Genomic DNA, 24,865 nt, shown 5'->3' on the forward strand with positions numbered 1-24,865 from the left:
CATGGCGCATTGTGGGGATATAGAAGCATTCTATGTTGGGATGCTGCTCACATAAATTCACATACCGACTCAACCTCATCAGGCTGGGTATTATGACCTATGTCCTTCATGCTTTCTAGATTTTACCTATTAAAAAAAAATTCAAAACCTTCCTGCATTCTGGGAGCACAGAAAACTCTATAAAAACTGCTTGTTGCAGGTTTTTGTTAAGCAACAACAACAAAATAGCAAAACCATGCTTGAGACACTCAGAGTTTCCCAGCTACTTTGGCAGCTCTGACTAAAGTAGAAGATTTATGTGCATAACTGGGTTCATGTGAGGTAAAAACATACAATATAATTTGTTTTATCTTAAAATCCAGGAAGTAACTTTAAGGTTTGTTTTTCTGGATAGTTGTAAGATTATTGAAAGCATATTTCTAAGACATTTAAGAATGTATCCTGACCTCTGTTGTACAGTGGATCTTTTGGGGGACAGAATTTTGTATTGTGTTTTCATCCTTTCAGACCTGGCATTCATGCTAGTTACATGCTTTATTTATTTAAGTTTTATTGACAACTTCCAGTCATGTACACAATATACCATAATCATAATCCCTTCCCATCTCCTTCCTTTTCTCCCCTCCTTAATCCCCTCTCCCCTCCATTGAATCCCTTCTTCTTTCCTACTAGTCTCTCTTCTATTTTGATATCATCATTATTTTCTTCCAGTTATGCAGGTCTTGTGTAGGTAGCATAACCTCAATTAGGTGATGAATATTACTGCCACTTTATATCTGAAAGACAGTATTGTAAGCACTCTTCCCTTCCTTTGGCTCTTGCATTCTTTCCACCACCTCTTCTTCTACACCACCTTGGAAGGTCTGATAGAGATGTCTCACTTGGTGCTGTATACTCCAGTGTCACTTCTTCTCAGTATTAAGAAGGCAGTTTGGTGGTCATAATATTTTCATTTAGGCAGACAACAGTAGCAGTTTCCCTCTTAGGACTCATGACCTCTCCAGCCATAGGCTTTTGATTAGGTTTTCAATAAAAGGCTGGATTTTTTTTCCTGTGGAATGGGTCTCAAGTCCAATCAGAGAGCAGTTGGTATCCTCCATAATAGATATCCCACCATTGCACATTTAGCCTGGCTGGCCAACAATAGAATGAAACCATTGATGACGTTTTTCCCCCAAGAGGCTACATAGGTCTTTCCACCATTATGACAGCAGATCACGAGGGAAGAGACTTCCAGCTCTGCTCTAGCTTGATTTCTCAGTGACTTGCAGCCCAAGCATGTGGAGTCTTGAGCAGTAGAGTCTTAACATCTAGTTCTTGTGGGCAATTGAGAGCCTTATTAATAGCCTGTAGTGTTTTTGAGGCATCTGGGGCCTCCCTAATAAACAGCTTGCTGGAAGGTATCCCATTCCTGGCACTGAAATTTTCTAGTAACAATCTCTGGCTTTGGGACACAACATTATCCACCTCCACAGGCTACTTCTGCCCAAACTCTCTGTCTTTTTAAATATATATTATTAGTGAAGAAGTAGGTTTCCAATATCTTATTTCATAGCATAGTTAATTTTGATAAACTTCCTCCTACCCCATCCTCTCCTTTATCCCCTCCCATAAGCCACTTTCATTTTTCATTCTCTTGTAGCCGAAGTTTACACTCAAGACCTACTTTCCTTATGCCTCACCGTCTCTCACGACAGTGCTGTCACAGTACCCTAAAGGTGAGTTAAGATGGTCTTTCCCAAAATCATAGTGACTTCTGGTGAGGAGTTCTGAGGACCCGTGGCCCTTGCTTCCTTGGACCTTATCCAACACCTAGGAAAATGGTGTTTCTGTTTGAATTCCCAGGTATAAAAATCAACCTCAGCTCACTAGATAGTTAAGAGTCTTCTTCCATAGCAGCCTTGCTGGGGCCACTATGTTCAGGTGCCAGGAACAGGTCTGAATCAGAGAAAAACAGTGCCCTTGTTTGGTTTTTATTCTTTCTGCCTCTTACAGCCTGAAAATGAATGATAAGATGAAGGATGAAGCCACAAAATTTTATGGGAGATTTCTTCCAACCAAACCAAGGAAAGCATTGTGGGAGAATTCAGTGAGATACTTGATTAGTCTTTTCATCTGTCAGTCTTCTTCTCTCTAGACCATGCCCTTCATCTGACTGGTATTGATCTGTGACTATGCCTGAGAGCTGGTGTTTAGAAACATCTCAGAAATGCACTACATAAGGTGCCTTTTCCTTCTGATTCCTGGAGTCCACTGGAAAGGCAGGCCTGTGATAGATAGAGAAGAGGAGGAAGGGTGAGGGTTCATCACATTTTTTGTTAATTCATTGTGGGCTTCCTTTCCACCATACTTGAGTAAAATTTATTTGAGGAAAGTAGATGATTCAAAGTGTCAAAGCTTTTTACAAACTTCAAGTTCCTCTTCCTTTCTCTACATGATGTAAGTTCTCATCCATGGTAACTCATCTGACATGGTCCTCTGGATGCTAGAACTAGGGGTGGTGGTGGCATCAGTGGGATATTTGTATGATCATTTGTGAAACTGACAATGGGAAAAATAGATTAACAGGCTCGAAAAGTCAGGAATGTGCTGTCTGAACTTATTGTGCATTGTGAGCCCGAAGAGAGCCCTGGAGGGCAGCTCCTGAGCTCCTCCAAATAGAACAGAGTCAATGCTTAGGGGATGATATACAAGTCAGTGGTCTGCAGTACATAATCAGCCTTTCCCTTTGTGGTCCTGTCCTAGATGTCTCCCCCAAAGCAAATGAATGACTTGAAGTAGAAGTAGAGAAGCTCCTGTGCTGCTTCTAGAACTGTTGTGTGCATGGTGCATTGGCAAGCATGAGGGTATTATCAAAAGTGGAAATAGCATAATGGTGTTATTCTCTGTCTACCAGAGATGGACTTCATGTCTCTTGTGAAGTTCTAAGGGGCAGAAAAGATGAATACTTCCAAGGTGTGTTGCCTTAGAGACATGGGAGAAGTGAAAGAAACAGTATCTAAGAAACTAATAATAAGATGATGCTGGGTGTATTGGCACATGCCTTTAATCCCAGCACTTGGGAGGCAGAGGAGGATCACCGTGAGTTCAAGGCCACCCTGAGAATCCAGAGTGAATTCCAGGTCAGCCTAAGCTAGAGTGAGACCCTACCTCAAAAAAAAAACAAAAAAGAAAAACAACAATTAATAATAAGAAAATGATGTATGCCTTCAAAAATTAAGGATCAGGATGGAGGGAGCCACCACATGGCCTTGAATCCGTGACACTGGTCCCCCGTCTCTGACTTTATTGCCCTCATGTGCTTGTTCACACAACCTATTGATATGTGAAATCCTGTTTTTTGATGTTGGTTAGAACTTCAGGTATGCACTAGTGTGTTAAAACTCTAGGGTAGTTGTAAAACTAGATATACTTAATAACAGTATTTGTTTGCATGGTACCCATATACTGTTTTCTTGTCCTTGTCTTTATGGTGAACTATATTCCTAAGCTTCTCATAACCATAGAAGAACAGACAGTCTATTATGAATCCTTGTTGATAGTCATAACATTATCTCCTTGTATTTTAAAATCACAAATTAGTAATGCAACAAGAAAGAGTGGATGAGTAAATAAAATTAAAAAAAGCAAAACAGTGTGTCTGCAAGCTTGGCATTTCTTGTCCTTAGGGTGGCCGCTATGGAATCTTCATTGACCTCCATGTACCTGAGTTTAAGATTCTTTGAATCTGGATGTGGTGGTACAGCTCTTAGAAGCCTGAGGCAGAAGGATAGCAAGTTTGAAGCCAGCTTGGACTACATAGTAAATTCAAGGCCAGCCTTGGCTACTCTGTGAGTTCAAGGACAATTTGGGCTATATAATAAGACTGTGTCTCAAAAATGCAGGCAAACAAACAACAACAGCAATAAGTACACACTCAGTTTAGTTTAGAAACAGCCTAGAAAAGCATTAAGTGGGTTCTGTGAACTGGAAAAAAAAACAGGCATTTCTTCAACAATACTCTTTTGGACTAAGCTTCAGATGATCCTAACAGGCTCTCTTCTGACTTCTCTCCACCTATAGCAATCCCACAGGGACACCGGCTCCAGCCTCTGCTATACCTTGCCAAATTGCTCAGAGAAGCACTGGAAGACCAGATACATGGGTGAGAAAACCTTGACTACTCTAGACCCCCTCAAGGTAGTCTCCCCGAGCCTCCCGTGAACAGGCTGACAGCTGAAGGTGTTGCTGGACCTTCACAGACAGGTACATGCTATCACTTGCTAGGTGAGCAGTAGAGGATGTGTGGCACTACAGGGATGGCTTGGAGCAGGTCGTAGTGAGTTGGCGTAAGTTGCAGGTGTATGCCTGGAATGAGTTATAAGTAAGATCTGGGTTTACAGTTAGAAGTCTGCAAACAGGACAATAAAAAAGAGCAGTGCCCCTGCGGCCATTTGGCATGAAAGAGACATCTCTGAATTGTGTCATCTTCTGTCCAACTTTCTTGGAAGGAAATATTACTGCTTTGTCCCCTGCCGTTTTTGTTTTTTTTTTTTTTTTTTTTTTTTTTTGTAGGTAGAGTCTCACTCTAACCCAGGCAGACCTGGAATTCACTAGGTAGTCTCATAATAGCCTTGAACTCACAGCGATCCTCCTACCTCTGCCTCCCAAGTACTGGTAATAAAGGTGTGTGTCACCACACTTGGCTCTTTAAAAACATACACACACACACACACACACACACACACAAACTTAAGACTTGTGCATAATTTTTCTTTTATCACTCCAATGTTGGGAAGCCTGCTCAACAAAGACAAACTATCTGCAACATAATGCAGTGCCCTCCTTTCCATGTTATTATCCTAAAAGCATTCCCATGTATCCTTACTGGGTTCTTTGCATTGTAACATCAGGCATCCTCCTAAACTGCCCATGTTTACAAGATAAATTCATCTCTGTTAGCCCAAGACTATCTTCTTTGTCCCTCTTGTGACCCTTACCTCCCAAGAGTCTTTGTTCTGTCCTCAGAGCTAGTGCAGAGTTGTAGTTGTGGATGTTCCTGTGTTCACACACAGTATCAGTGTCTGTGCATGTTACTCTCTTCCTATCCAGAATCTTACAATAGGACAGACAGAAAGAACTGGAAGCTGGATGAGGATCAAATGTCACCCCTATGCTCTCTTTATCAGATCCCTGCAGAAGAGCCAGACCTAGATTCCAAATCTCAGGAGCTCCTACCTTTACCTAGGCTTGGTCCACTTGCCACAGAGAGGCTAAGAGAAGGTGTAGCATTTTCCTGGTACAAAGAAGAGGAAAGGACCAGGACATTCTCTACTGTGAGCAGGGGTTGCCTGCTCAGCACACTTGTCCATGAGGTCTGTGGGAATGACTTCAGGATGGAGTGCCTGCCCTTCCCTGAGAGCAGGGTCAGCAGCATGGCTCAAGATCTAGCTCAGAACCTCCCTCCCACTGCTAGGACAGGTCAGGGAGTGAGGTTGAGATGCCTACTCACCTACCTTTCATTGCTGCAGAAGATCTGAATCACAAGGTCTCAGGGGGCCTTAGACAGCAGTGACCAGGAAGGCAAGAACAGCACTCAAGAGCTTAGTGAATCCATGAGCTAGGCAGAGGAATGGACAAGCAGGTCTGGTGTAGATAGCTACAGATGGGTCAGTGTTCCAATCATCCCCATTTCTAAAAAGAAGGCTCCCACCAGCAGGCCTCAGGGCATTCTGCCTGATTGTTATGAGTCCTTACCTCATGCAGATTCTACCCTTCAGTGCCTGTCACAGCTCCTCATTGCCAGTGGGATAAGAGGATAGACAGCTTGGGAAAAGCCACATGATGAGACAGTGCTCGACTCCTTAAGAGTTTGTAACACTGAAACACTGACCAGAGTCAGACATCTTATCATAGAGGCAGCAGAAGGCTGGGTTTCTGCCTAGGAGTCAAGAGTACCAGAAGCCTTCTCAGATCTGTCAAACTATCCTATTACTGCCCTGGCACTACCTGAGGAGGCTGGCCTTGTTCCTGGGATGCAGCCTGTAGGTCTGGCAGGAGGAGAGTAGCAAGTTGTCACAGGACAGCATCTCCCTTTCTCAAAGCCCATATTTACATAACATACCTAAATATATTTAAATATCCACAGTTCTCAGAGCATACGGGGTTTGAGAGGTATCCCTCTGGTTGTCCTGTGATAGGTTCTGAGTAGTGCTCACAGGTTTTCTAAATCAGGTTTGTTTCTCTGAAGGCCATATTTCAGTGTGCAAGTATAATTTAAACCAAACAGTTTCCAAACATGAAGCTTGGTTCTAAAAGTAAAATCAAGTTGCCACTTGACATGTATCTTGGCTCTATTCCAGGTCCCGGGAAGGTCCTTTTGAGAGCTGGTTTCTGTTGGCTCACTTTGGAGGATGGGCTGATCTGGCGGCAGAGCAGTTATTGAGCTCTGAAGCTGAACTTCCTGCAGCCCTGCTGTGGATCCTGGCTTTCTACTACAGTCCACAGGATGGGAGTCAGCAGAGAGAGCAGACCATGGTGGGTGGCTGGCCGTTTGTGTGCTCATGGTTGAGAGGTGCAAGAGGAGGATGGGCTCTGTAATGGGGCTGCCTTTCACTTACCACCCCCTTCCCAAACACCTACACTTTGGGCATTCACAGCAAATGTTGTGGTAACATATACCACTTCGATGACAAGGGCATGTAGGCTGAACTTGTGGACAGAGATGTCCTCTTGTCTCCAAAGGCCCAGAGAAAAGACACTGTCCTGTCCTGTCAGGGCTGTTCCTGTCTTGGGCCTTCTGTCCTCAGGGCTACCTGATCTGTTCTTGCTCAGCGGCCTTGTCTGCCCTCATTTACCCATGTACCTCACCCCAAAGTTTCGTCAGAGAGGACAACTGCTGCTCTGAAAAGCCCTGTCCTGAGACTGAAGCTGACGCTTGAGCCAGCAATCTCTTGCTTCTTCCCTTCCTCTCAGTCAGCCTGGCTAGTCTGCCTCTGTCTGACTTTCTTGGATCACCCAGCAGATCCTCATATTACAGGCTTTGTTTAGATCTCTTACTGGAGTAATCACATGATGTTTACCACTGTGCTTCTGAAATATCTCCTAAATAACAGTGGAGAAGCACAAGACTGGATAAATGTGACAAAGGTGGTTGTTATTCTATGTGGATATAATAATTACAGGAAGTTATGATTTGATTAAAGGTATTGGCAGTACCCTTGAAAACATTTATTTGCTGGTTTTTAAAAACTGCAACTGCCATTGTTTTTGCTGATTTTAATAATTAAGGGGAAACAGGTTTCCTTAAACATAGAATAGTACTCCTATTTGTTTCTTGTTTTATTTGAGAATAAAGAGACTATTACAGTCTGTGTATTTTATTGGTTTAAAGGCTTCCATGGTAGGGAAAAAGACTTCGGGATTTTTAAAAAGTTGAAACTTGAAAATAATTTATTTTGGATCAAAATGAAACATTTTAAAGAAATTAACATAATTGAGCATTGCTACCTTATTCAAAAGAAAGCCTTGTATTTCTTCTCTTAAAAATAGCCTAAGGACACCGGTTTGAGGCTTGGTTCCCCAGGACCCACGTTAGCCAGTTGCACAAGGGGCGCACATGTCTGGAGTTTGTTTGTAGTGGCTGGAAGCCCTGGCGTGCCCATTCTCTCTCTCTCCCTCTCCCTCCCCCTCTCCCTCTCTCTCTCTCTCTCTTTCTCTTTCCCTCTCAAATAAATAAGAATGAACAAAAAAAAAATTTTTTTTAATACCACATGAGGGCTGGAGAGATGGCTTAGTGGTTAGGGCACATGCCTGCGAAGCCTAAGAACCCAGGTTTGATTCTCCTGGTCCCATATAAGCCAGATGCTCATGGTGGTGTATACATATGGAGTTTGTTTGCAGTGGCTAGAGGTCCTGACACACCCTTTCTCTCCCTCTCTGTCTCTCTCTCCCTCTCCCTCTCTGACTCTGATAAATAATAAATAAATAAATAAATAAATAAATAAATAAATAAATAAATAAAATCTTTGGAAAAAATACCACATGAAACTAATCATGGGCAATACTAGTCCATGGATTTCATAATTTTTTTTTTCTTTTTGGTTTTTCAAGGTGAGGTCTCACTCTAGCTGAGGCTGATGTGGAATTCACTATGTGTCTCAGGGTGGCCTCGAACTCACAGCGATCCTTCTACCTCTGCCCCCGAATGCTGGGATTAAAGTCATGCACTAACATGCCTGGCTCATCATCTTATTCTTTTTAAAAAAAATTTTTTTTGGTTTATTTTTATTTATTTATTTGAGAGCAACAGACAGAGAAAGGGAGGGGGGGGGAGAGAGAGAGAGAGAATGGGCACGCCAGGGCCTCCAGCCACTGCAAACAAACTCCAGATGCTATGTCCCCTTATGCATCTTGCTAACGTGGGTCCTGGGGAATCGGGCCTTGAACCTGGGTCCTTAGGCTTCACAGGCAAGCACTTAACTGCTAAGCCATCTCTCCAGCCCTCATCATCTTATTCTTAACAGCAATGTTTAAGATATATGAAGTGTTTATGACTTCTAAAGCCCTTTATATGCATTTCATATTCAATTCTATATAAACTAAGTTGGTATGTATTAAATTCTATATAGGGACTGGAGATAGGGCTCAGTGGTGAAAGGCACTTGCTTTCAAAGCTGGCCTGGGTTTGATTCCCTATTACCTGTGTGAAGCCAGATACATAAAGTGGCACATTTGCAGTGGCAGGAGGCCCTAGAATGCCCACTCTCTCCCCTCTTTCCCTCAAATAAATAAATATTTTTTTTAAATCCCATTTATGTTATAGATACACATCTTCACTTGTGAAATATAAAGTATTATCTAGTAAGATTTAATTTCTAGAAAGTTCTTCATTGGCACATCTTTGTACTAGGTAGCTTGGATTTGAGGGTTTTTCCTTTTCTTTCTTAAAAAAATTATTTATTGAGTTTTTTAATAAAAAGGTTGTTGTCTCAAAAAAAGGATTATACTCTTATACCCCCTCTTCCTTCCTCCCATTCTACTGAGGTTCCTCCTCTGTGGGGTTATTGGTAATCATTGTGGGGTCCTGCAGTCCTCAGTCAGTCTCTGTGCGGGGAAGGACAATGAGTCAGGCTAATCCCACTCAACACCAGGGTCCAAAAAATCTCTCTACCCCTGCTTCCATTTAGAGATCTGATTTATTATTAAGTTCTCTATAGCCTTTGGATCTCTGTTTTGATGAGATTTGAGTGAAGAAAGTGCTTGTCACCATCCCCCTGAAACTGGTTTTCAGCCTAGCCAGGAAACAAAACTTTGGACCCTGAGCTGGGTGTACTGTGGAGGGGAGGCCGAGGTAGGGGGATCACTGTGAGTTTGAGGTCACCCAGAGACTACATAGTGAATTCCAAGTCAGCCTGGGCTAGAGTGAGACCCTACCTCAAAAAACAAAACAAACAAAATAAATTTGGGATCCTGGATGGCACAGGCAACTCAGTGACTAAGCAGCATCCGTTTCCTGGTCTTTGGTGTGGGCTTGGCTATGACTGCTCATGGCAGGCATGGGGGGGGGGGGAGTGCAGATCCTGCTATTGGGGCTGCACCTCATTCACAATGGTTGTGGGGCATGCTTGAGGCATATGTTTGTGGGGATGGTCTGGGCTCATTGGTGACAGGCAGAACACTGCTTGTGGAAATTTGGCAGTTCCTGCTCACCTAGCCCAAATGCACCTGTAATGCCCAGTGTTGTTTTTTTCTTAAAACATATACAAGGGTTGGAGAGATGGTTCAGGAGGTATGTGCTCTTCTCATTTAAAAGTGAGGGCCTGAAGAGACCTGAGACTGCCTGAGTTCAACTCCTTACCACTCATGTAAACAGCTGGGTGTGGTCATTCACATCTGTAACCCCAGTCCTGTGGAAAGCAAAGACCAGAAACAAGTTCTAAAATCAGTGAGAGACTCCTTATCAAGGAAACATGTGGATGAGTGATTGGGGGAGGAGTGACACCAGATATTCTCCTCTGGCCTCTGAACATGTAGGGAGCACATGCGTCTGCACATACATAGCTATACACCACACACATCCACACACCACATCACCCATACTGCACACATGCACGTCAAAAAAAAATTATACAAGCTGGACGTGGTGATGCACACCTTTAATCCCAGTACTCAGGAGGCAGAGGTAGGAGGATTGCTATGAGTTTGAGGCTACCCCAAGACTACATAGTGAATTCCAGGTCAGCCTGGGCTAGAGTGAGACCCTACTTCAAAAAAAGCAAACAAACAAAAATATTACTTCTTTGCCTGGCGTGGTGCCATGCGCCTTTAATCCCAGCACTTGGGAGGCAGAGGTAGGAGGATCACCATGAGTTCAAGACCACCCTGAGACTACATAGTGAATTCCAGGTCAGCCTGAACTAGAGTGAAACCCTACCTCAAAAACAAACAAAGAAACAAACAAGCAAAACAAAAACAAAATAACAAAACTATGCATAGTTCTATAGTGCTTTCTCAGGGATGGCTAGGACTCTTGGATAAAGCAGAGCATCCCATTCAGAATAGTTTAGTACTGACTATCCATTAGACTCAGAAGTAGCCATCTATGTTGTGGTGGAAGCCAGGGCTCATATGAGCAGTGCAAAGCCCCTTCCTCCTTGGTGCCTGACCTGAAGTGGTGGTATGTGAGAAAGCTAATTTTGCTAGTTTAATAATATATACATCTTGTGAGATGGGGTTTGAGCTTTAATCCCTTGCTGGTCTGTAAAGACTTGAGAACAGGCTGAACTGTGTTACAGTTACTTGGCAGAGTTTGACAGTACCTGTGCCTCTGCCTCATTTAAAGGGAGCTGAGAGATAGCTCAGCCATTTGAGGTGCTTACTTGCAAAGCCTGCCGAACTGACTTAAAAAGCCAGATGTACAAGATAGGTCATGCATCTGGATTCATTGCAGTATCAAGAGGCCCTGGCATGCCCATACTCTTTCTCTCCCTCTCTCTGCTTGCAAATCAATCAATAAATTTTAAAAATAAAAGGCATACACACTCACTCAGCTCTGAGTGTGCGGTTTTGGGATGGTTGTCTCTGCTAGCCATCCTTGAGGTACAGGACTGTGGACCAAGGACATACCTGTTCTAGTTAGGATACATCTTACTTGGATGAATGTTTGCCCCTTCCCTGACTGAGTACCTTTTCTGCCAACAAGTGTTCATCTCCTTTGGCTACCAGAACTGGATCATGATCAAAAATTTTGAAGTTTGTGCTTTATGTACCTTTGACTTAGACAAGGTTTCAGACCCTTTAAACCTGCCTCTGTACTTCTAGCCATCATGCTAAAGGGATTCACACAAAGATGGCATACATGAGCATCCGTCCAAGCTCTGTTTATAATTACAGAGCCTGGAAATGACATAGACCTACAGCAAGAGGACACTGACCATGGAATAGCATTCTACAAGGAAAAAACATTCATGTTATTAGAAAACATTCTATATATACTGTAAATTTGTCACAACATTGTAAGGAGAAAAATATAAGATATCAAAATAATAGTATGTTCCCAATGCATAAAAATACATGAGAGTTGAGCATGGTGGCCCACACCTATAATCTCAGCCCTTGAGAGGGAAGCAGAGATAAGAGGATTGCTGTGAGTTCAAGGCCAGCCTGGGGCTACAGTGAATTTTAGGTTAGCCTGAGCTATAGTAAGACCCCACCTAAAAAAAAAAAAAAAAAAAAGCAAACAATCAAAAACACCAGGAGGATGTAAACCTACTTATTAATAGCAGCTTTTAGGTGGCAAAGTTTAGATCATTTTATTTTTGTCTTTTCAAATTTTCCACAGCAAGCATGTATAAAATTTTAGAGTGTAGGATAAAAATAATACTTTGAGAAGAAAATAAAGCTTATCCCTTTATCTAGAAAAACATTACACAGCATTTAAAATATTAACTTTTCATGTAGAAGCTTCTGGACAAAAAAGGCACTTGAGGGAAAAGTCAACCTAGAACAAAAATGTCACATCTTTAAAGGATATGAAACAAAGATAGAAAATCAGAAGCTAGTAGAGAAGAAAGTAGATATAAAGGCTTTGTTTCTAAGCCTTATGAGTAGCAGACCTGTTTATGTGGGCTCTTTGGATGCCATCAGCTGAGGGCATGCAGCTGAGAGGAGAGGAGTGAGGGTGGCTATTTTGGGAACACTGAATTCTCCGTGGAAGAGCCCTATGTTGCCTATTCTCACGGTCTCCCTGTGGTCAGGAACGCTCACACAACACTCCTAGTGTGTTGTAGTCTATGACAGACAGCATTGAGTGAGACCTTAACTTCCAGGGAAAAAAGCGGCTCTCACAGATCCATGAAAATCAGTCATGGGAATTCTCAGAATAGGCCTAAGTATTCTTTCAGAAATGATGGAGCATGGTTGTTATGAGTTCCATGTGGCATTTGGATCTCTGGCTTTCAACTTTTGCTTTGTTCTTCAAATCACAACTTGATGTACCATTCTTGTAGCAAGCAGAAGTCTCAGCATGAAATAATTATTTTTTATGCAAAAACAACCCACAGACGCACAACAATTACTATTATTATGTGGATTCAGAGACTTATGACCTCTGCTTGAGATGTAAGCATGTATGAACAGACTGTCCCAGTGTCTGAAACAAAACAAGCATGCTGTGTGTGCATATGCGTGTGCGCGCGCTCACACACACACACGCACACACACACTCACACACATACACACACGCCAGTGTGTTTCCCCTCAGCCAAGGCAAAAGCAGCCCTGCATTCTTATCAGCATGGCTCAGTAGGGCCTGTGGCGCTAATTGACTATGGCTGATAGTGAGGGGGTCTTCAAGGAGCCTTTTGTTCTTTTCCCCCCAATATGAAAAATCTGACTACATTCTGGTAATACTTCTCTTTATTTCCTTTCATACAAAAAAAGGTCAGTTTCTGGCATGGTGCCTGGCTGCTTGGTGAGCAAGACGAAAGAAAGTCAAGATATTTCCATTACACCCATTCAAGTTTATGTAAAGCAGTGTGTAAACTTTTCTGCCTTCTCTTAGGGCACCAGGCTGCTCCTCTTCCTGGAGCTGGCTTCAAAGCCCTGAATAAGTCTTAGAGCCAAATGTGTCCTGAGTCTTGCCTGACCTTTCTCTCTAAACCTGCCCTATCCAGGTGGAACTGAAGGGCATACTCAGCCACCTCCTGCTGTTGCTCAGGAGGGGCCCCCTCTCAGCCTGGGAGCTGCAAGCTGTGGCCAGTGAGAGGCCCAGGACAGACCCCAGACCACCTGCATACGACCAGCTAGTCAGGCGTCTCCTCCTTACCTTCCTGTTCTGGGCCCCGGAAGGCCACATGATCGCGAAAGAAACCATCACCCATGTAAGTTTCCCCCTTTTTCAAATCCAAGTTCATGTTTAAGTAAAAGATAGACCCTGTTGGTCCTGGCCTTTGAGAGAATTTGCTCAGGGCACTGCCCCAGTTAAAGAAGGCCACACTTGGCACAGACCCGCACACTGGCCTGTGCACAGTACCAGGAGGTGCACTGAGGAGAAAACAGGCCCAGAGAAAGGAGGTGTGATCCTAAGGTCACACAGCGTCAGGGCCCACAGTTAGTACTAAGTCTTCTGAGGCCTATGTATGTGTCTCTCAGTTATAGTCACTACCTGCCTCTTCCTCAGGAAGAGAAATCTGGCTCCATTGAGCATAGGTTACAAAAATTCCTTTCAAAAAATCTTGGTTCATACATGTTACTTTTAGTTTGCTCACAGCTTCAGAAGGTTCAGTGTATGGTAACTTGGCTCCGTGATTCTGGGCCTGTGGTGAGAGCATATGGCACACTATGCACTGGAAGCAGAGAGACTGGTCTCTTAACCAGTGACAAGATAGTCCCAAGAACTTACCTCCAATGATTTGCTTCCTCCAGCTAGACTAAAGTTCCTAGAACCTCCCAAACCAGTATCACCAGGTGAGGCAGAACCCATGCCACCTAAGTCTCTTAGGAAGACAGCTCACTCACTAATGAATCACAGAAAATAGTTACAAAAGTGCATCTGAATTCCAGGTAACATGAAGGGTGAAGAGTGCTCCACATCAGGAGTGAGCTCCACTCAGCTTGTGGAGTTTGATAGTAATCTCTTAAATATAGCATCACAAACACAAGCAACAAAAAGAAAAATAGGCCAGTTAGACTTCATGAAAATTAAAAACTTTTGTATGTCACAGGGCACTATGAAGAAAGTACAAAGATGGTTCTCAGAGTGAGGGAAGACATTTGGATATACATGGGACATAGTTGATTCTCCCTTCGGTATCCACTCAAAAAACTAGAAGGGGCTTGAACAGATAGTTGTACACTAATGTTCACATTGGTACTACTCCTACTAGCCACAAAGTGGACACAAGCCAAGTGCCCATGATTACATGAGTGGATAAACAAAATGTGCCCTATACAGTATATCCCACAGAATATTACTCAGCCTTCTGGCACAGTCTGTCACATGGATGAAGACATTAAGCTATGTGGAATGAACTAGTCACAAGGAAAATATTGTATGGTTCAACTTATCTGACCTACTAAGAGTAGTGAAATTCATAGAGACAGAATGTAGAACAGATGTTTCCAGGGGCTAGGGAGGGAGGAAAGGAAGATGGTGGTCAGTGGCACACAGTTTTTGTTTGGGATGATATAAGCTTTCTGTAGAAGGATGGTGGTAATGGTTATACAGCACTGTGAATTCAAGCCAGGCGTGGCAGCATGTGCCTATAATCTCAGCACTTGGGAAGTGAAGGCAGCAGGATTAGAAGTTCAAGGTCATCCTCAGCTATATAGCAAGTACAGGACTGGGCTATACTTATAGCCTGACATATATTGTATTTATATAGTTTATCTATATACTTAAATAATACATATTTTGGGCTAAAAATACATACATGGTTAAGATACTTGGTTTTGTTATACATATTTTACCAGAACTCAAAAACAATTTGTATGTGTGGTGGGGGTGCACATGCCATGGGGTATGTGGAGGTCAGAGGACAACGTTGGGGGGGTTTGTTTTGCTGCTGTGCACATGCCAGTCTAGCTGGCCTGCAAGCTTTTGGATTCTCCTGGCTCTGTCTCCTATTGACCTAGGTGCAGTGGGATCACAGTGGCATGTGCTGTTTTGCATTCAGCTTTACGTGGGTGCTGGGGAACTGAACTAGGACCAGGAGGCTTGTGAGCACGCACCTTCAACAGCTAAAGCATCTCTCCAGCTCCCTTGCCCCAATTTTTTAAAAAAACACTTGTATAGCCAGGTGTGGTGGCGCACACCTTTAATCCTAGCACTCAGGAGGCGGAGGTAGGAGGATTGCTACAAGTTCAAGCCCACCCTGAGACTACATAGTGAATTCCAGGTCAGCCTGGGCTAGAGTGAAACTCTACCTCGAAAACTAACAACAAATGCTTGTCTACAATGGAAAAAAAAAAAAGTGACCAACAATATGACCAGCTCTATGAGTTTTGCCAGCAACTACATCAAGAAAGGACCCTCCCCAACCTCCGCCACAGGTTTGGATGTGAATACTAGAAAAGTTCTAGTGAGCAGTGACCAACTGACCATATCTGCTGAAAGTGGGGGGAGATCAGTGCCAGGTGGATGTCCTCCATAATAGTGGAGCACCCAGGCTGAAGGTGTCTGCCTCAGGTGCATGTGGGGTGGCTGACAGCACACATTCGTGCTGTGTCCTTAGGAGAGTTTCAGCACAAGCAGATTCAGGAATATACTGTGTGCTTTCTCGAAATGCATACTGCTGCAACATAGATACGCTGGGCAGAGACATGCTTGCACAAGTATCTCATCTGTTGAAAAATCAAACTCTTCAGGTAGTTAAGAATTACCAGGAGGGGAAACAGAGAAATACTGGTATAATCTTTGTGTGTGCATGCACAGGCTTATGTGTTAGCATGTAAAAAAGTTAATTATTTGAGAGAAAGAAGCAGAGAGATTTAGAGAAAAAATGGGTATGCCAGGGTCTCTAGCCACTGCAAACAAACTCCAGACACATGTGCCACCTTGTGCATCTGACTTACATGGGTATTGGAGAATCGAACCGGGGTTCTTAGACTTTGCAGGCATGTGCCTTAACCCCTAAGCATCTCTCTAGCCATGTGTTAGCATTTTTGCTGCTAGACTCTGATCTCTTGCTTATGACTGCTGTGTCTGTAGATAGGGTGTCAGCCCTGCTTCTGGAACACAGAACTTCCTCCAAGGCTACATGCCCCCTGCTCTGCTGCCCCTACTTGGGGTGTAAAAGTATACCAGCACAAGCTCCTTGGGTACAGCTGTCTCTGCCTGTTATCCCACCATGTCTCCATCTAGTCATGGGAAACAGTCCACCTTTGAGACGGGCCGCTCATCCTCCTGGTTCACTCACAGAGAAATTGCCATGAAGGGGAAGTGAATTATGCCACAAAGTTCTCACTTGCTACCTGCTTTCTTGGTCATTTCCATTGACTCAGAGTCAGTGTCAACCACCTGCTAAGTGTGCTGATCTAAGCCTGGGACTATAGCAGCATGGCACCCTAGAGCCTCATCACCAAACTTCAAGTCAGTTCAGCAGCAAAGAGGATGGGAGAAACATACTGAGATTCCATCTTCACACATGGGTTTCCTTCAGATGGTGCTCTACCCAGAGATCTTACAGTCTGTTGGGTGCTATACTTACAGATGTTGGAGCTTAACACACAGTCTTCTTAAGAACGCTTGGTCTCAGTGATACTGTGGCAGGCTGTAGGCAGCCAGGCTCACTGGCTACCATCCTGATGGGTGGCAGGAGTCCTTCATACATGGCCCAGCCTCTTGTGAGGTATCCCTACATCCCACCCTCAACACACCTTAACCCTGTTTGGCTATGAACTTGAAGGTCCCCTAGGCTAAGCCTGACTGGCCTGAGAGCTGGTGGGGGCCACATAGTTTTGCAGGCACAGCCCTTCTCTACCAGCAGCTTGGGCATTGCCACCTGAGGACCCTGGTCCCGGGGCAGCTTTAATGCAAGCCCAGAGAGTTGGTAACAAGCCACCTATGGGCCTGGGGCCTGTTAGCAGCCAGCACTGGAGAGCTTGTCCACTCAAGGCCAGAAATATAGTGGCCTGCAGAAGACAACAGATGCTGTCCCTACAGAGCCCTCATGCTGCCTTATCAGTTGTGCCATCCAGTTATAGGACAGACTGCCCTTTAGCCTCATCCTGTCTTCTGCACCAACCTCCTAAGCTCAGGCCAAACTCCTCCCACAGCCAGCACCCGGCTCCCTGGTCCTCTCCCCAGCTTTGCCTTCTGGCTATGGCCTTCTGTGCTGCCACCACTCTCCTAGTCCATGCACTCCTGCTTCTCTGCCTCAGCCCACTGCCCACTGCTGGCTCCCTCACTGGCACTGGGACATGTGTGCACTGAACACCAGTTTAGGTTTGAAGCCTTTCTCCACCTGTCCTGATCTCAATGCATTTTTTTTTGGGGGGGGGGTTTGAGGTAGGGTCTCACTCTAGCTCAGGCTGACCTGGAATTCACCATGTTGTTTTAGGGTGGCCTCGAACTCACGGTGATCCTCCTACCTCTGCCTCCTGAGTGCTAGGATTAAAGGCGTGCGCCGCCACACCCGGCTTCAATGTACTTTTTGAAAACCTTCTTCTGTCTTCTGCTGAAGAACCACAGTCACAGGTCAGCACAGTCTGAAAGCAAGGCCCCAGTTGCTGTGATTTAACCTGCAACAGTCCTGGTTGGCAGGGGTGCGGATTTCTGTTCAACTAGAGACTGCAGATGATGGGCAGTCAGCGGGCTAAAGCTTCAGGCTTACCTGAGGCTGGGATCGTGGACACCATCTTGCCACTGAGCAGGAAGCAGCATGTTGATGTGGCAGGTTTGGGCAGTAAATTAATTGTTCATGGCACCAAGGGAGGCTCACAATGCTTCATCAAGGACAGAGGCTGCATCTGGTGAAGGTCATATGTAGCTAGCATCATGTGTGTGATTTCTGAGTCAAAACCAAGCAGTGATAATATAGGCACAGCCCTAGTAGTGCCAACTTCAACCAGCCCTGCCAGGCTGCCCCAGGCTCTGTTCCCTGCTGAGAGAAGGCCAACGTGTAGAAATGCTGAGGCTGCCATCTGTACCTAGCTCTGCATCCTCTCATAGTGCACACAGGATGAGTGTTTCCAAAGGTGGGAGGCCAGAGCTGAGGGTCTGTGAGTACCCAAACCAGCAGAGTGAGTTGTGGTCAAGCCAGGGCATCATAGGTGTGCCTCTAAGCCATTAAAATTCAGCAGTGTTGCTGGACAGGGTGGCATACACCCTTAATCCCAGCACTCAGAAGGCAAAGGCAGAAGAATGGCTGCAAGTTTGAGACTACCTAGTGAATTCCAGGTCAGTCTGGGCTAGAGCGAGACCCCACCTCAGGGGGGAAAAAATTAGCAGTGCTAACAGTGCTACGCTTCCTGCTTCCTTGCAGTGTTAAGACCTCAGATGCATATTTAAGACACTCAGATGCCTGGGAATGCCACCTGCAAGGCTGTGTGTGTAGAAACAGGTGGTTCTTTCCAGTTCTTCTGGCAGTTGAGCCTCTGTAGCAAGTGAAGCTATAATATGCCCTTTGTGCTCCCACATTAAGTACTCCCAAAGCATTCTAAGAAATGCTTCTTTCTCTAAGCAGCGCTTATTTGTGGCACCAGAGAGTTTGAGGCTAGCTGAACCACTGCACTGCTGTGGGGAGGGCATTCATCAGGAAGTGGCCCTCTGGTGACAGACAAGATTGCTTACCACTTTGCTAAGAAAACTCAAGCTCCGGTACTTCTCCTTGGAAGTGTAGGCAAAGCTGCTGCCTCTGAGAGACAGGAGAGTCCTGGTCAGGTCACTGGGCAGAGGGGCCAGCACTAGGCAGTATGTTAATTTGCCCTCTTCCCTCCTTGCAGATGGCCCGCACTGATGAGATAACCCGTGAGATTATTGGCTTTCTTGACCAGACCTTGTACCGATGGGATCGTCTTTGCATCGAAGGCCCTGGGTCTAGACAACTGGCCACAGAGCTCCTTCAGGAGCTGCGAGCACAAGTCTAGCAAGCAGCACATAGCACACAGGCATATGCATGGGACATCAGATTTTCTGAGGCCACAGCAATGGATGAGACCCTATGGCCACAAGTATATGGAATATGTCCTTAAGCTATGAGAACAAGCCAGACATATCTTGGGATGATCTGGGTGCTGGGGCCACACTCAGTGATAATTCTTGTCTACACCTTCTGTATTGCTCTGCCTTGAAAACCAATCAAGGCAATAACAGGAAAGACAGGAGGAAGGTTCCATTTCCTTTTTGGTCCATATCGAGCTAAGATGTCCAGCTTGTGCTTGAATGATTCAAAGACTCTGGACCAAACAGCTGTCTTGAACCACTGAGTGACTTGGCCCTTTACCCAAAATTATTAATAAAATAAATAAATGCCATAGTTATTGGTATTTCCACTGGAATTACTTCCCTGAATAATTCTTCACTCTGGGGTTGGGATCACTGGAGCTTCCCTCCCTTGGCAATGGTGATGGTGGTCATGATGGAATAGGGCACAGGGTGGCCCTGCTGTGTGTTTGATGCATTCTGACTGCCACCACTGAGCTCCTACCCACTTGTGGGGAAGGCAGGGGCCAGGCAACAAACAGACTGCAGGGGAGGGCGGTGTTGGTTGTTTTGTTAAACTGAAATGGGATGTGGAAACTCCTAAAAAGGAATTGGCAACCTCAAGATTAGTATTAGTCTGGGGTCAGTTGAGGATCTTTTCCTTTCAGATCCACTTTGTGTTGAGCATGAATTCTTTTGTGTGTACTGTTTGTCAAATGAGTCAAGATCTCCTTTTTTGTCCATTTTGATTTATGTGTTAAGAGGCTTGGAATCTTGGCTCCTATTTGAGGTGTGAGTAATTTGAGGGATTGGAGGTTGCCCTTCAGGGAAATTACTTGTTTCAGAATATGCTTGGAGCTACCTGAAGATCTGGAAAATTCCAAGAACATTGGACCTGAGCCCTTTTATTTGCAAGGTACTGAGATCACAGCTACTGGCATTACTGTAGTATAAAAATACTTCATGATGCTATGTGGTATTGAGAAGAGTGGTGCACTCCTCTTGGGAATTGAGGACATCTCTCCCATGTGCACTGTGGTTCGGAGCCTGTGGCTCTGTCAGGAAAACTATGACCAACCCTTGTGGCCTTAGAAAAAGGGTACCATTGGGGAAAATGAGGAACCCCTAAAATTATACCCACAAGGAATCAGACCTCCTTGTGTGAACAGACTCCATAGGAAAATCCATGCACACTGTGTATGCTCATGCTAACCCAAGTATTGTGACCACCAGCCTCCACCCCCTCTTTCAAAGCAAACAAAAGCTCTAAACATTCTCTACATATGTGTGTTGTTAGATCTCAAGAAAGCCTCACTTCTCCCCACCCCTGTAACACTGCTATCCCTGGGATCAGATAATCCCTATCTACTGTGATACCCCAGGGTGGATATAACATTCTTAGCTCCACTTCCCCAAAGTTTAGTAGGTGGTCCACATAACCTGGTCCTATAGGCTTGACTCATGGATGCTGTTGCAGTCAGGTTCCTATTGCTGGCAGAAAACAGCCAACCAAGAGCAGCTTGTGGGGGAAAAAAAGAAAAGAAGGATTATTTTGGCTCACAGACTGAAGGGGAAGCTCCATGATAGCAGGGGAAAATGATGGTATGAGCAGAGGGTGGACATCTCCCCTTGATCAACATACGGTGGACAACAGCAACAGGAGAGTGTGCCAAACATTGGCAAGGGGACACTGGCTATAACACCCATAAACCTGCCCCTAACAATACACTGCCTCCAGGAGGATCCAATTTCTAAATCTCCATCAGCTGGGAACCTAGCTTTCAGAACACCTGAGTTTATGGGGGGACATGTGAATCAGACCACCACAGATGCTCTACATCCCCCACAACCACATCTCATGCAAGGCCACTTCCCTCACCTCCTTGAAAAACTCCTAAAATCTCCCTCCCCTGCCAATCCCTTTCTTGTTAAAGTCTTGGGTTCAAGAGACTCTTGGTCCTGTTTCTCCAACCTGAGCCTTGCATGTGAATTCTTTAAAATTTTGAAATAAAGGAAGTCAGAATCAAGCTAAGGGGGGGAGGGAATGGTGAGTGCACAGCAGGTACCATTGTGAGCTGGAAAGGCCATTGATCCCCTTCCTGTGGGTTCCCTAGAAGGAACTTCTCCTCCCTCCCCCCTACTCCCCAGTGTGTAGATTGCTTCCACTCCCAGATGCCCAACTGACAGAACCTCCAACAAGGAAGGTATCTGATGGCTGCAAACAGAAAACTTAGAAAGCTGGTGTTAGATTTGGGGTTCACAATGGAGGACTGGCAGTTTCTTGGGCTCAGGGTCTGAATGTCTAGATAGACTAGTATGATTTGAAAAAGAGAGAGAAGCTTTGGATTAGGGTGATTAAGAATTTTGGGGTGTCTTTGAAAGCCATGGAGCTTTCTCAGCCCTTGGTTGAGTAACAACTCAGGAGCTACAATTCCACACATGCACAGTAACACAAAACTTACAGAGTTAGTGGCCTCCAGGTTCTTGTCTTATGAATTTCTACCAATGAAATTCAGAGACTATAGAAAATGAAGATTTTATTGTATAAAAATTATGGAGATAGACCTTATAGATCTTAAGAAAAGGAAAGAAGGCACCTTTCTGCTAGGAAATGGGGGTTCTAGAACTGGGAAAGTTCACCTAGAGATCCAGGTTGGAGACTTTCATGGGTGTTTACTGGATGAGGCTAAACTGATTAGTCCAGCCTTGACTGCCATGTGTCTAGGTAGGGGGTTGAGTTTTCTGGGAAAGGGAGCAATCTTCCCAGGAACCTTAATCCTCCAGGAAAGGGAACTGACCTCATAAGGGGTTATTATATCTTCTAAGAAAGGGGGAACTCCATTAAGGCTAGAAGATAGAAGAGATAAGGGAAGACCATGCCCTTCTGACACTTCTGGCTCCTAGCAAAGTGGAGACTACAGGGACTCCTTTAAGCAGATACAAGAGGAAAAAAAAAAAAAAACTCTCTTACAGGCTTGGGGACATTCCTTGCTTTTACTTAGGAGGGGGTCATATTACCCCTAACCTGTCTCAAGGGGACTCACAGTTATGAGCAGATCTAGGGAGCTCTTTCTTAGATACACTGGTTCTTATGTGTGTACACTATGCTCAGGATTATTTAATGTTTCAAACAAACAGCCAACTGCTGAAAGATGCTCATAGAGTGCTGGCTAAATAACTGAAAGAGGAAAGTACAGACATTTATGCTTGAGGTCAGTCCTCCTACCCAGGATGCCACATGAATGGACTTATCTAATGCAGTCTGCAGATGCAAAAGTGGGACTGAGGTTCAGTGGAATGCCCAAGATTACAGTTGACATCTAGATTTGAGCAGAGGATGCCTGCTGCATGCTGCCACATCATGTAATAAAACCATTAACAGGTAAGCAAAGTGCATACCTGTACCTATCTTGAAAGATTTTGTGGCATGTAAAAGTCAAAGGGTATGCCTGTCCTCTGTACCCACACATCTATACCCAAAGATCCAACCAACTACAGATCACAAATATATATGGGAAAATAAAAGCAGGTGTGGTGGCTGACTGAGGTAGGAGCATCACCATGGATTCCAAGTCAGCCTGGGCTATAGTAAAAAAAAGTGTCTGTAGTGAATTTGTATAGACTTGTCTTATCATTTTGTAAGCAACACAGTATAACAACTATTTCATAAATTACATTTAATATATAAGCAATTTAGACTTGATTTAAAGAGTAAGAGAGGATATATACTGGTTACATGCAAATACTACATTTTTTTTTTCAAGGTAGGGTCTCACTCTAAACTCAAGCTGTAGTTTCTGGCTGGCCTTGAACTCTCAGCAGTTCTTCTACCTCCTTCTCTCCAGTGTGGGATTCAAGGCATACATTACCACACACAGCCCACACAATTGTGTGTGTGTGTGATTTTCTTTTTTATGAGAGAAAGAGAATTGGCACACTAGGGTCTCCAGTCACTTCTACTGAACTTCAGACACGTGCACCACCTTGTGTGCATGTGTGACCTGGCGTCCATGCATCACCTTGTGCATCTGCATTATGTGGGACCTGAAGAATTGAATAAGGGTCTTTAGGCTTCACAGGCAAGTGCCTTAACTGCTAAGCCATCTCTCCAGCCCACACAACATTTTTTATAAGGACTTGAGTATTCTGGACTTTGGTATGTACACAGTACCCTGGAATGTCAATTTATTTTTTTAAATATTTTTATTTATTTATTTGAGAGCAACAGAGAGAAAGAGGCAGAGAAAGAGAGAGAGAGAGAATGGGCATGCCAGGACCTCCAGCCACTGCAAACGAACTCCAGATGTGTGTGCCCCCTTGTGCATCTGGCTAACGTGGGTCCTTGGGGTCCTTAGACTTCACAGGCAAGTGCTTAACCACTAAGCCATCTCTCCAGCCCTGGAATGTCAATTTATTAAGGACATGAAGGGACCACTCCTAAGCTACCTTTGGGTGGGAAGCAGGGGTTGTCTGTGTGTGTATTGGAAATGACTGAACATCTTTGCTGAGGCATACACACAGAACAAGTTTTATCACAGAAATGAGCTCAGGGAAAGAGATGGAGCAGTTGACAAGGGAGGGAAAACTTATTTTTACTTACATATTGTTTGTTGGCATGTTAGCTCTATTATGAGAGAGAGAGAAAGAGAGAGAGAATGGTCATGCCAGGGACTTTAGCCTCTACAAATGAACTCCAGACGTATGTGTCACCTTGTGCATCTGGCTTATGTGGGTCCTGGGAAATTGAACCTGGGTACTTTGGCTTTGCAACAAGCACCTTAACTGCTAAACTATCTCTCCAGCCCCACCATCTGTGTGGTGACATTTTTAAAGATTGATTTTTATTTATTTATTTGAGATAGAGAGAATGGGTGCACTGGGGCCTCTAGCCACTGCAGACGAACTCCAGATGCATGTACCACCTTGTGCTTACTTCAGACCTGGAGAATCAAACTTGGATCCTTAAACTTCATAGACAAGCAACTTAACCACTAAGCTCTCTCTCCAGCCCTATGTTGTGACTTTTTAAATAGGGATATCAATATCAGCATTCCTTGCACTTGAGTCAACGTGGTGGCACTTTTATTGCTTATTCCCAGAACTTATATTCTAGAATAGACAGACTTTTAGGAAAACATAACATGCTTTATGGCAGGATGAAAGACAAGAGCCCTGACAGGTACCTGAGGACCTAGGCTTCGTGAGTACCTCCAGCTGAAGTTCGTGGGCCATGACTGGAAAATCCATCTGCCTAGCCTGAGCTTTCTCTGAGCTTGCTGATGGTCAGTTTTCTGCTGTATGAAATAGCCATTGCTATCACCATCTCCTCTTCCCTGACATGTTTATTAATGCAGATAGTGTCATAAACTATACTTCCTTACTCTTGAATTACCTCTGTACAACTCCACATCAATACCCTTTCCCAGCCTACTGGCCTAGACTCTCCCACATGATCTCATGTGACTCCATGCCTGAATCTCTAGAGCCTCCCCCTCAGGCAAAGCTGCCATGAATCTCTGGCATCAATGCTGTGTCTGGATGTGAAGTCTCAAGACATGAAGTATGTGACGGCCTCAGACGGCTTTCACCCTCTAGTCCTTCAAAGCCCAACCCATCTTCTGCTTCCAGTGCCTATTCTGCCAGATCATGGACATCACAGAGAGAAGGGACAAAGCTTCCTGGAAGTGGGAACTCTTGGTGGTAGTTAAAACAAACAGGGGTGCTCTTGGGCTGCCCACACAG

At 44.5% G+C, this 24,865-nt stretch overlaps 1 protein-coding gene across 5 annotated transcripts in view; it reads left to right on the forward strand.

Moving 5' to 3' along the window:
• Positions 1 to 19,479, forward strand: part of Fancc (FA complementation group C) — a 264,880-nt gene extending 245,401 nt beyond the window's left edge. For 4 of the 5 annotated variants that reach the window (XM_045143854.1, XM_004656859.2, XM_045143856.1 and 1 more), the window contains exons 11-15: positions 1,643 to 1,718; positions 4,063 to 4,144; positions 6,342 to 6,516; positions 13,155 to 13,361; positions 18,925 to 19,479. In XM_045143854.1, coding sequence (XP_044999789.1) covers positions 1,643 to 1,718; positions 4,063 to 4,144; positions 6,342 to 6,516; positions 13,155 to 13,361; positions 18,925 to 19,068 — 684 coding nt within the window. In that variant the 3' untranslated portion in view covers positions 19,069 to 19,479. The remainder of the gene's footprint in view (positions 1 to 1,642; positions 1,719 to 4,062; positions 4,145 to 6,341; positions 6,517 to 13,154; positions 13,362 to 18,924) is intronic. The other variant, XM_045143857.1, reaches the window with a different exon arrangement.
• The last annotated feature ends 5,386 nt before the right edge of the window (positions 19,480 to 24,865 follow it).

This window comes from Jaculus jaculus, chromosome 2 (assembly GCF_020740685.1).
Source record: "Jaculus jaculus isolate mJacJac1 chromosome 2, mJacJac1.mat.Y.cur, whole genome shotgun sequence".
Classification (NCBI taxonomy): domain Eukaryota; kingdom Metazoa; phylum Chordata; class Mammalia; order Rodentia; family Dipodidae; genus Jaculus; species Jaculus jaculus.